The sequence below is a fragment of the Aulonocara sp. 'chitande type north' Nkhata Bay genome, linkage group LG10 (genome assembly GCF_057382095.1).
Source record: "Aulonocara sp. 'chitande type north' Nkhata Bay isolate Kocher_YH1m ecotype deep benthic linkage group LG10, A_spYH_male_GT1.1, whole genome shotgun sequence".
Classification (NCBI taxonomy): Eukaryota; Metazoa; Chordata; class Actinopteri; order Cichliformes; family Cichlidae; genus Aulonocara; species Aulonocara sp. 'chitande type north' Nkhata Bay.
Genome location: NC_141353.1, coordinates 33,317,448 through 33,329,284, shown reverse-complemented (window position 1 = coordinate 33,329,284; position 11,837 = coordinate 33,317,448). Strand labels below are relative to the sequence as shown.

Sequence of the window (11,837 nt, the reverse complement as noted above, 5' to 3'; positions counted from 1 at the left end):
GCTACAGCCTCTATTTGCATTCTATGAGAAAATCTTAAAAAGAGCTTTGCCCGCCCACAGTTGTAGATGGCTCGGCAAGCTGCTTTGCAACCCAACTCCATTCTAGTGTGGAGGTACAGAAGTTTATAAGCATTTAAAAACACGACTTATTTTATATGGTATCGTTTTCTAAGAAAGTGAGACTGAACTGCATGCAACTTGCTTCTGTCTGAATCTTTTATTAATTTGAATAAAAATTAGTTTTACAGGAGAATAAAACCTCGTGTTATTGGTGATGCAATTCCCCCTTTTTTTCTAGAACCAGTACATCAAAATTTCCATTTTCTAAAAATTCAAATAATCTCACTATGCACCATCCATTATCCATTAATTACTAAATTCCACTATCATTCCTGTCAAACTCAGTATTAATTAAAAAGTGTTAGCTATCAAGCCAAACTAACAAATGCTGAAACAAAGGATAATATTTTTTATTTTCATTTTAGTTTTCCAAGTTCACAAAATTATTTCACTTTTGAAGGCATATCTGTGCAACAATGAGGTCTTGTGGTCCTGAAGGATCTGATCCAGCGTTTAAATGTGCCAGCTGCACTTCTGTCAGTCTGCTTATGGCCACTGAGTGGCTCCACTGGACACTGTGCTTCCCTCAGAGTTGATGCTGAGGGAGGCGAGCACACAGCTCGTTTATTTTTCCCTCCAACACTTTCCTGATACCATCTTGTCAAAGCTACAAGCTGCAGCTGCTCTCGAGTTCAGCAGGAAAGTAATTCAAATGTAGCAATAAGTCAACTAAGTCATACAGTAAAACAATGAAGTCAGTGCCTAAAGTGACCAAAAGAAGTAACGCTACATATTGCTTATACAATGATAATGAACCAAAATAATATAACAGATGTAGACTTGCATGAAACTGTTTGAAAACAGGCGCCACACGCAATGAGAGTGTCATTCTTTCTGTCTCACGGGTATGAGATTGCCAGACCTGTGCACATCACAGTGTCGAGCGTGGACACAGCAGCGGATATCCCGGAAGCAAGGACAGGAAGACTGGTCTTCCTCTACCAGCCCTCTCATACACTCACATGCACATGCAAACAACACACACTGTGGCACTGCTAATGGCAAAAACACTGGTTGACCCCCGTCACCTTCTCTGTTCCTCATCCCCTCTTTCTATTTTAAACCCACAGATTAAACGCCAAGAGTTCTTTGATCAGTCTCATTCTCTTTGGGTAATTTACAGATCTGCCCCTTGTTAAAAAAGAAATAAACAAAGATGTCTACGGTGAGCTTTTTTAAAAAAAGATAATAAAATTAGACTTCATATCAAAATACTAATTTCACCCTTTGATCTGAGCCCCTCTGGCTTCTTATCAGTCCCATGATAGCCTCTTTCCCCACCTCTAAATTAGCAAGTGTTCCCCCGCTTCCTCGTTTCCTTATGTTTTCTGAAAGAGCAGATCTGTTTTTCATCACAGGGTCAAAGGCCAAACCCCTGTCACTCCCGCACTGGGAAGAAACCTTATGTAAGTCTGTCTGTGCCTTAAACATCTTACTTCGGGCTATATTGCCAAGTGGTTGAATTGAGCTCTCAGTGAAAATGTAAATATAGCAAGTCTTCTGTCAGACTCTCAGTTTGACTTCTCCCAGAATGGGTTCAAATTTATTTATTTTTTCTCTTTTGGCTTGAAAAGCGATACAAAATGAGCTGTTTTGGATTTTGAACAGGACCTTATCGGGACTTGACAGTGAAGAAAAAGCTCAGTGAAGGTGTAAAGTGTTGCAGACTGGGCTGCATATAACTCCTCTAATCCATCCAAATAAACACTCTTCCTCCCTCCCCCTTCCTCTCAGGGGTTATCATATATAAACCCCTCCACTGCACCTCTGCCCAACAAACCTAACATCAGCCTTTAACACAGCCCAGCCTTCTTTCTGTGCATTCGAGGCAACACAGGATACAGGCTCACTGGCTCGGATCTCAAAACTGGAGTCAGAGTGAAAATCTTAAAAAGGGAAGGAAAAGCATGTCAGGGAAGGAAGCCAGTAGGAAAGCACAATTTGCCACCAGCCTGTAGAGCTTTTTTCTCCCCGCCTCTGTGACATCTCTAAAGTCCAAACTGCTGACAGATTCCTGATTCTTCTTCTTCTTATTATTATTATTAGCTTGTATAATTAGCCCTGAGCACAGAAGAAGACTTAGCCGAGAGGTAGAAACTCCACCTTTACTTGGATATACGTTCGAAATCTGGATTTTTAGTCGGAGAAGACGCACATCAGGAGGAAATTCTTGAAATTCTCTTCATCCGCTGGTGCCACTACTGAGCTGCACCGGGGAAGGTCATCAGGTTTATAACGCAAGTAAGTATGACAGGATCCATCCTTTACTTTTGCTTTCCTTTCTTTTTTCTTTTTTTCAAAAATAAACAAACCAGCTCATTTTATTTGAATGTGTACACACTAAATCAGTGCCATTCAGTAGGGTTCATTTTGATCTGGAAGCAAACAGCCTATTTTCTCCAGTGTCTCCAAAAGGCCATCCCAGATCGAAGGAACTGTTAAAATGTTGTGTAAGCCGTTAATATGTTTTTTTTAATACTCAAAAAGCCCTTTTAATCTATGTGATAGTTGTTACTCAAGTTGTACTCTTTGACTTCCATATAATGCACAATAATCTAGTTTTAGAAGAGATATTTTTTAATGATCTTAACACCTAACTGGACAGTCGATTGGAGGGTGAGGTTGAAATGCCAAAGTGAAAGATTTCACACTGGTGAATACCAGCAGCTGTCAGTGCAGCACAGATCAGAGGGAAGTAGTGTTAGTGCTCCTCTTTATCGCGTGGAAACACTTGAATGAATTGAAATGTAGGAATTAAAAGCTCACACCCAGCATTTCATGAATAAAATTGTGACATTGTTCTGACACTTCGGTGAGTAGTGGAATTTTTTCAAACTTTTCCAGATGCTCCTGGCTCATTGTTTTGGGAGGGGGTTGGAGGTGGAGTCAGGGAAGTTAATTTCCTTGCACTTACAACTGTGCAGTTATCTCATGGTGACTTTCCATATCTTTCGCCATAATATTTCAGGGAGCTATTGCATAATATGGTTTAACATTCTGTAACTTTCCATCTTTGTAGCGGTCAGACTGAATCAGAATCAGAGCATGCAGGGAGAGGGAAGGTTTTTAACAGACAATCAAAGACCCAAGATGAGATCGATAACGCCGGGATTAAAACAAAGTCATGCTGATCCAGGTTGTTTTGTGGATTGTCTAGCTGCATGAATGACTCGTGTGTGGTTTTTTTATGCAGAAAAGACCACAAAGAAGATGAGCCTCTCACGGACCGGGACGCTGGAGAAGACAATGTCTGAGCAAGCCCGCTCCGAAGCACGGTTCTCCTCCAGATTGGGGTCAGGGGTGGTGGTGCCGCCTCCTTACTCTCACAGAGGGAGCGAAGCCGCTGACCCCCCTGTGGAGTTGAGGGGCTCTCTGGACTGCTGGGCGTGCTCCGTGCTGGTCACTGCACAGAATATGATCATCGCTCTGATCAATTTCAGTCTGGCCAGCATCTTGTTCGGCATCATCCTCACCCCTGCGCTGACCATGATCGTATTCGGCTTTCTCTGCCACTCCACAGTAAATACATATATATATCTATATAATTATCTTGGATTTAATGAAAGAAAATGCTGTTTTAAAAGATTGAAAGAAAGGGGTTAAAACTAGATTCTGCTGGTAATCACAGTTTATCAAACCAACCACTGGAGTTGCACCTCCTGATGTCGATTTTTAATCAAACTCTTATGTTGGAATGCCAAAGAAAAGAAAGGAATTCCTTTATTTCCGGAGATTTGACGCTGTTTTCTCAGCTGTTTCTGGAGCCTCCCAGAGCTCATTTACTAAGCTGCTCTAGGTCACTGTGAGACTTAGGCCCTCACAAACAGCACACTGCATGCTGACCGTGTTGTACATCACTAGTGTGAGCACCTTAAATACACAAACACTTCTTAGAGTTAGTGCTGATGATGTGCTGCTCATCCCTTCTCCTTCAGGTGCAGCCCCATGGAACATCACTATACTGTTCAGACCTGCTGGACGACACAGCCTGCATAGCCCTGCTGGTGGTGGGCTTTCTGCTGCTCACCCCTCTGCTGGTCTTGGCGCTGGCGGCTTACTGCCGTCTGGCCCGACACCTCCAGCTGGGCCTGTGCTTCATCCCCTACAGCCGGGCTGTGTACAAGAACCTGCCCACCCAACGCAATCAGAAGCAAGGTCCGGGGAGCTGCTTTAGTCAACAGGATGCAATGGAGAGACAGGGGAAGGGTAGCATCTGGGTGTAGATGAGAGGAGTGGAGAGGAGGATTATATATGATTATATTATCAAGTTTCCTGCTTTATAACGAAATCTACTTTTATATGTCCTTTTTCTGTAGCCATTGTAAAAATCCATCACATTTAATCATTCATATTCATTGTTTAAGAGTCACAATTGCGTTTTGAATACAGTTTCAATGTATTTAATTTCTTTTCTTTTCTTTTATACAGTAAAGTTATTTTTAAAAAAAATAAAGTGTCACTCAGCTTTTTTTTTTTTTTTACACAAAAGAAAACCTGCCCTGATAGCTCAGTTAACTCAGTGACATATACTTTTGGCCAGATGCAGGAAAAACTCATGACACGAGCTACATAAAATATAGCATGGGCCAGATGTGGCTCAAAGGGTATGACCTGAGACTGACTTAGGATACGGCACGTGTCTGGGGTCATAAGGTAGACCCGTGGCTTAGTTGAGGCAGCTAGACTGCATCTCAGCCTCATTAGTCAAAGCCAAAGGTAGCCCAAAGAAAATTACAAATGTGGGCCAAATGCTGAACATGGTGAAGGAGGACATGCAGAGTGTTGGTGTGGCAGAAGAGGATGCTAGGGATGAAACTGAAGATAAAATTGAAGAATGAGGAGAAGACTGGGTAGTAGATCTAATGGACAAACTGCCATCAACAACCCACATAACAAGCTGCTGGAAAGCAAAGAGGGCATATGGGGATGTCAGCTTTTTCACAGGTGAGTCTGTTACACTGGACTTCTCACTTAGACATAAAAAGCCACATCCCTGCTGTGTGACTGATGGTAGGAGTACTCTGTTATTTTTCTTTCTGTTATTTCTACAACTTGTGATGCCCTGGTATAGCCGTGTGAAACACATTTATACTAATAAACTTCAGTAATAATTAAAAAAGCAAGGTTTCCAATTATAATTCCGTACTAAAAGTACAGAACATTTTTTGGTTGCACTCTAGTTATATGAGGTCAGAACAGGAATTTGTAGAAACCTTTTTGAAAAACGTGACATCTTGATTTAGACTCTTTGACCAAAGACTTTAGACTTTATCACCTCTTGAGATTTTTAATAGGAACCACGGATCTCAAATATAAGGTCAGTCTGCCAGACCCTGGCCCTAGAAGTATTCAGTGGTTCAGATGGTTTTGCAAGCTACAAAAACGGCAGAGAAAAAGTGAGCAATTCCATTTCCTTTGTTAATAAAATTGAGGAATTTCTTGATATATCTTTCGAAAATTGACTTTGTCATTCCTGGCTTCAGAATCTTCGAATAAAAAAATATTGAAAAAAAAATGAAGGTAAACTGGTCTCTGTGTTTATGAATGACAATACATTTTCTTCATCTAGAGCCATGATTATCCGATTCATAATGTGCAGGTTGCTCTTACTTTTTAAATCCACAAGGTGGAGTCAGAGACATCATTCTAATATTAAGTGTCACAGTTGATACACACACACAAAGTAGCCAGTCAGATAAAATGAAAGAGATATAAAACCTTTATTCAGTTATAAATTACAAACATAAGGTTTGGCAGAGTTTTGAATAAGACATTACAATTGCCTTCCTTTTAATTATTTTGCGGTACAACACTGAAGTTATGTATTCCTGTATAACATATATATAGTGCTTTGAAAGAGCTGCATTTCACATTAAAATGTCTAGATTTGTGTTTCCATTTTCTGGTCTGGACGGGTATTTGAGGTTAACAGGGTTGTTGGCTGATATTCATTAACAATTTGTGGTGTGGGGCTTTGTAGAGAGCTGTGAATGCACCGGGTTCCAGGGTACCTTGTCCCTGTTCATTCACCTGACCCATGATGATGTAGTTGACACCTGTGAGAATGAAAAAAAAAACGAAACCCAAAAAACCCCACAAACATTAAGATTAAATGAGGTTATGTTTGTTGAGTTAAAGACGATACTGCTGATCTCCGGCACCTGGATAATACGAATTAAAAAATAAGCAACAACCCACCTTTGCGGAACAGCGGGCACTTCTTGCACTGCGACATCAGCTTAACTGACATGGTCTCTCCAACTTGTGTTATGGTTAGCCGGCCTGCTTTGTAGGCCTTGATGAGGGACACAGTAATCTGAATAGCACCTCGGGGCCTCGGGGCCACAGAGGTCACCTTCCCAGTTAATACTGGAAAAAAGGTGGGGTCAGTCAGAACGCAACATCTGATTGATAATGCATGTGTGTGTATATATGTCAACAGCAGGAAACTTACCAAATTCACTGGCACAGAAACTAGTCTTGATTGTTCCATTTCTTTTACAGGCTTTGGCACAGAGTGGATTTTGAGGCACTAATAAGAAAATAGTGAAAAAGAAATAATATGTTTTTAGTGATACTAGTTGTTAACTTTTTTATTTTTATTTTGTACATTTACCTACCAGGCCTCTTTCCATTTGGCTTTGCATTACGGTCTCTAGTGGGCTTGACTGGTTTGGGGCTCGGAGTGGACCTAGGGACAGGAGCTGGCACATATTTGGTGGTTGTTTCTATCGGGGTAGAAGGATGTGCAGGTTTGACAGAAGGTACTGGAGGACTGTATCTTGTAGTCTGTCCTGAGTTGACTGTTGGTATCTGAGAACCACGTGCGATGCTGGTAAAGTGGGCGAGGAACCCATCAGACGTCACACTGAGGTCTGACACAAACTGGACCAGTAGCACATTTCCGCTGGTAACAATAGGTCTAGGAACGAGACAGGAAAAAGGATGAGGTGTAAAATTAGAAATGGCTATTTTAAAACGACTTTAAAGGCTTCAGAAATTTCTGTCACTCACTCTGGGACCTGATCGCCACAGTATTTTCCAATCAGACGTGAGTCATCCCTCTCTCCGCCATTAAAGAATGCCACATAGTCAAAGCGACAATAAGCGTCATCCTCCACGGCAAACTTATCAAAATTCACGTGGATCACCTGGTATCCAAAGAGACACAAGTATAAAGATTCAATTAATCAAAGTAAGGAACTTTGGACTATACAGTGGCTGCACACTGCGAGTCAGCTTGCCACTGACCATATTGGGCTCCACAGTGATCAGCCAGGAGCAGCTTGTTCCTGGTTCGTATTTTTTGTCGGGCCAGTTGGGTGTCTTGATCTCTCCCTGGGCTTTTGTCATCCTCCCCCCACAGAACTGTTCGTCTGAAACAAGCCGTAAACACTCCATTAGGGTGCTAAATGAAGAGACTTGTAAATTTTTCTTAAAGCTGTCTGCACCATTAATATCAAATAAGACATTTCACATTTATAACAAAGATATAAATTTCAACATTTTGAGCTGTTATTAATAATCTAGCCTGTTGGCTGGAACACTTTTTAAAACACATTGTGCAAGCTCAGGGGTGTAGCATCATACTTTGGCCTCTATTCCGGCCCCCCTTCTACTATTATTACACAATTTCTGATGAGCCCCCAGGGTACTGCTGGAGGTCGCTGGTGCAGCATGACTCAGGGTCACATTTGAAGCATATTATTGAAGCTTAATTATAAGCTCTTCCAAACAAAAAAGAAAAGTCTGAAGACTAATCTCAGGCTTGATACTCAACATCTATCTGCTGAATCCAGACTGTCGATGGTTCTGCCTCCTGTTACTTTTAATGATATGTTTCAGATCATTTGCCAGAGGTTACTTTAATTACCAGTAATAATTTGCTATTGAAGGTTTTAATGCAAAGAAATTCACTACTTATTATTCTGCTCCCTTACAACAGTACTGTGAAAGCTGGATGAGGTGGGAAACTTCCTGTTTTCTTTAACACTGTAAACACTTCATTCCTAAACTTTGAAAGCTGCACTTGCCAATCGTTTTAAAGAATATAGTCATTTTTAATAGTTTAAATCCAAAACAGGCTTAATCTGGGATTTATAAAAATTTTAGGAGTCATAAATGTTGTTAAACTAATGTGTATTGAGAACCTCTGCAGTGCTTTCAAATGTTTTATTATTATTGTTATTATTATTACTTTGGTTTTAGGTTTGCCACCACTTAAAGCTGAGCAGGCAAGAGGCCAAGAAGAAGAGGAGATTAACTATTTAATTAAGCTTAACTTTAATTTAAGGCAAAATTACCTCATTAGAAATTGTGGTCATGGATACGAAGTCCAAAAATATATGCTACATTCAGGCACTGGGATTATTTGGGAATGCATACATGGCATTATAATGAAAAACACAAAAACAAAACAGCTTCATCATGTGACCACATACCAGATACGTAGGGTTTGACTGCACTGAAATAGGCCAGAAATCCTCGACTCTGCGTCTCGTCATCAGTCACCATCTCCAGCATCATCATGTTTGTGGTTGAAATGAGCGCTCCAGGTCGGAAAGTTCCACAAAAGCGACCCAGTTTTTGCACCAAGTTGGAATGTCCATTGTAAACATCCAGATAGTCGTAGCGGCATTGTGAGTCAGCCTCGAGGTCAAAAATGCGAAAGGAGAGCGTTATCACGTTTCCCTCTGGGACCTGGAAAGCATCGAGATCACATGAGTCAGACACAGAAAGCTTGGAAAAGCTGGAGAACTCAGGCTTGGGGAAGGGAGAGTGACTCACAGTGATGCGCCAGGCACATTTGCTGTTTGGTTTGTAGAAGCTTGGGAACCCTTCACTTCCAACAAAGCCTGATTCAGCAACCATGTCTCCTCCGCAGTAGAACACAGGCCTGTGGTAAAGGAGTCAGTGAGAAATGGGAATCTCAAGCAGAGTCCTAAAAGGACTAACATCCTCTAGTTGTCTCTCTAAATGAACTCTTGGCTGTTGTGGTTGTTGTTGTGGGAATTTACTGGAAGAAATTAGTGTAAGAAGATGGAAATTTTCATTATATGATGATTTAATCGCAGGGTGCAGATGTTGCTACATGTATTCTTGCAATGTTTTTCTTAATTAAAGTCTGCTGCTTAATTGACACTAAAACAGGGAAAGAATGAAAAAAACAACAATAATCACACTTCAATCAAGTTGGAGTCAGCACTTGAGCTCTGTAACAGGATCATAATTAAGTTAAGATGACTTCTTTTGACAGACCCTTGTTTACTCTATATCAGTCATTTATAAAGCCTATAAATCGATTTATAGTCTTAGCTTGGCTGTACCTCAGGAAATAGAGCCAGAGACTGTATATAAAACATGGCTGTGGCTTTCTGCTCTTAAGACAGAAGCCAGCGCAGAAGTACTTTGCATTCTTTTTAAAGTCCAGCAAGAGGAAAATCTTGTGATTGCAAAAAGACTTCTGATTAAATGGTGGGTGTGGGTAAACGTGTGGGTTTACATAGCGATTTTCTTTTGTCAATTATCGTCCCCATAGGAATCTGAACTTTTGATTGATTGAAGTCATTAGCCTTTTGCTAATGTTGAAGCTTCACAGCTGGACTTCCATTACCAATAGGAGACGCCAAGGTCCACTAATCTAAAGGTTGGTGGTTTCATTCGCAGATCTTATAGCCACATGTTGAATAGCATTTTAGTAAGATAAATTGCTCCCAAATTACCTGTCATTATTTGTGTGTTTTAAATAGACTTGTACCTATAGTTTGCTTTTCTATTCAATTTGAGCACTCAAAGGGCTTTCTTATACAAGCCTCATCTACCCAGTCACACAACTGCCTTTTTCTTAGTCCATTTATACAGTAAAAGATTTTCAAACTTAACAGAGTTTGAACTAACCAGCCATGGTTTGAGTTTGGGCTAGCATAACTAATGTAAACTGGTTATCATGTTTGTGTCTTTTGATCCCCAATGTGTTCCTTGGACAAAACAACACTTTACATGAACAAGAAAGAGGTGGGTATTTCCTTCTTCTTGCTAGTTAACATTATCTGTTATCTTTGGTGTTGGAAACTATCTAAGTTGTTGTAACTAGTTTACCCACGAGGTAAGATTTGTAATGCTTGTTAAATAGAGATGTTCTTGCATTTGTGCAATGTGCGTATTTACATCAAATAACTGTTTGACTCAGACTGACTTTGATATTGTGTGCAGCTAACAGAGGCTAACTAGCTAAATTTAATAGGGGTTAGAGACAATACCATCACAGTGGTTGCACATATTAATTTTTAATTTGTATTTTTTTAAACTTGAGTGCTTTGGTAGTCCATAACTATGTAGTGACTAGTCAGTAGCTTGAAGTAAAGAGTTGAATAATTGTAGGCCAGTGAAAAGTACTGGGGATTTTACAGCTGACGCTCAGGTTTTGGACACTTTGTCAAAATGTACTTTCCAGGAAGAAAAATGTCCTATTTTGGCAAGGATACATTTGTAAAACTAGGAGCCACTGAAAAAATGTCAGTTATTATGAAGTCATTTCTGTTAAGGGATATTTTACAGTTAGTGGTGTAGAGAGTTTTGGAGAGTTCAAGTTTTTAAGAAATATAAAACATCTTTCAATCATGCCTCATTTTAGAGGAAGTAAACAAATTGTAAGGAGGCAAAAACAGCAACGTGGACAACCAAAATTAGAAAACTAAAATTAGATTGAAACATAACGTTGTTGTTTTCCCAGACTAGGGCTCAGACAGCAGAACCTCAGCAAAGTCAGACAGCTGCTGATTACAGCCTAAATGCACAGAATCAGAGCCAAGTTTCTCTGATTCAACCCCACAGGCAGAGCTGAAAGCATTAACATCTGTGGCACCTCAGCCTTTGCAAACTCAGTGCGCCACACATCATGAGCCCAAAACCAACAGGACAGCTCTGTGCCCAATTAAACAGTCAGCTGGAAAGAATGTACAGAAGCAGGACTGAATTAAAATGTCATAGTAAAGATCATTTCAAAGAGCCTTTTTATCCTGGTTGATATTTGTTAAAATAAACAAAAGTATCTTCACCTCACATATCTGCATATGAGGATCAGAGTGAATTTCAAGAAGAACCTTTCTTTTGCAGGTTCTCGATCACAAATGGTTTAAAATGCAACCTCACCTGGTGAAATTTGTCTGTTGGGCCTTTGTCCATCCCAAACTCAGAGACAAGACCAAGGAGAGACCCCAGATATGGCTCATTGGCTTCATGATGCTGCGTACAAAAAGCAAACCAGACTATTTGCAGAAAAGGAAGATGGTAACAGGAGGCAAGAGGTGAAAGACAGAGGAGGAGGAAGTGGAGGAGAAGGAGGAGGAGGAGGCTCGGAATGGGCGGAGAGAATGAATGAGTAGGGGGGCAAGAATGGACGAAGAGATGGACAATAAGGATGAAAGGGCTAAAGTTGCAAAAAATAACCATGAGGGGGGGGATGACGTGAGTGGCGAGGGACGGAGGAGAAGGCTTTAATTTGAGCCAGATGTTTCTTCCAGAGTAAGTCTGGTCTCAGTCTCAGTGAGCATCTAGGAAGGAGGAGCAAAGGGCTCCAGTATCAGAAGTCTGGAAAGTTTTGTTTCTGGATGTTTCTGGACCTTTAAATGCCTAAAAGTTCAGGAAAAATGAACTCCAGCTTGCGTCTGACTCCTGATTACAGAGAGGGCACAGGTAGAGGCAAAGCCTGAGGCTGT

The 11,837-nt window shown here is 40.7% G+C and overlaps 2 protein-coding genes across 3 annotated transcripts; one reads left to right on the top strand and one right to left on the bottom strand.

Moving 5' to 3' along the window:
- The first annotated feature begins 1,911 nt into the window (after positions 1–1,911).
- tmem88a (transmembrane protein 88 a) lies at positions 1,912–4,555 on the top strand. Of its 2 annotated transcripts, XM_086307571.1 has the most exons (3): positions 1,912–2,361; positions 3,314–3,639; positions 4,056–4,550. In XM_086307571.1, exons 2-3 carry the CDS (start codon positions 3,331–3,333, stop codon positions 4,341–4,343), a joined length of 597 nt encoding a protein of 198 aa, XP_086163697.1. In that variant the 5' UTR covers positions 1,912–2,361; positions 3,314–3,330; the 3' UTR covers positions 4,344–4,550. The 2 variants fall into 2 exon arrangements, with proteins under 2 accessions (XP_086163697.1, XP_086163696.1); XM_086307570.1 differs by lacking the exon at positions 1,912–2,361 and having other exon boundaries at positions 3,286–3,639; positions 4,056–4,555.
- A 1,261-nt stretch (positions 4,556–5,816) lies between these two features.
- pcolcea (procollagen C-endopeptidase enhancer a) lies at positions 5,817–11,650 on the bottom strand. The gene is made up of 9 exons (XM_086309594.1): positions 11,272–11,650; positions 8,908–9,016; positions 8,562–8,820; positions 7,372–7,496; positions 7,135–7,271; positions 6,741–7,042; positions 6,575–6,652; positions 6,319–6,489; positions 5,817–6,176 (listed from the first exon to the last, which is right to left on the bottom strand). The coding sequence occupies exons 1-9, from the start codon at positions 11,358–11,360 to the stop codon at positions 6,046–6,048; spliced, it is 1,401 nt and encodes a 466-aa protein (XP_086165720.1). The 5' UTR covers positions 11,361–11,650; the 3' UTR covers positions 5,817–6,045.
- Between the last annotated feature and the right edge of the window lie 187 nt (positions 11,651–11,837).

Excerpts from the sequence above, each read along its gene's own strand:
- tmem88a (XM_086307570.1), top strand. The coding sequence starts at position 3,286 with ATGACTCGTGTGTGGTTTTTTTATGCAGAAAAGACCACAAAGAAGATG. Across the intron at positions 3,640-4,055 it reads GCTTTCTCTGCCACTCCACA|GTGCAGCCCCATGGAACATC; the intron begins GTAAATACATAT and ends CTTCTCCTTCAG.
- pcolcea (XM_086309594.1), bottom strand. The coding sequence starts at position 11,360 with ATGAAGCCAATGAGCCATATCTGGGGTCTCTCCTTGGTCTTGTCTCTG. Across the intron at positions 8,821-8,907 it reads AATGTGCCTGGCGCATCACT|GTCCCAGAGGGAAACGTGAT; the intron begins GTGAGTCACTCT and ends GATGCTTTCCAG. Across the intron at positions 6,177-6,318 it reads GTGCCCGCTGTTCCGCAAAG|GTGTCAACTACATCATCATG; the intron begins GTGGGTTGTTGC and ends TCATTCTCACAG.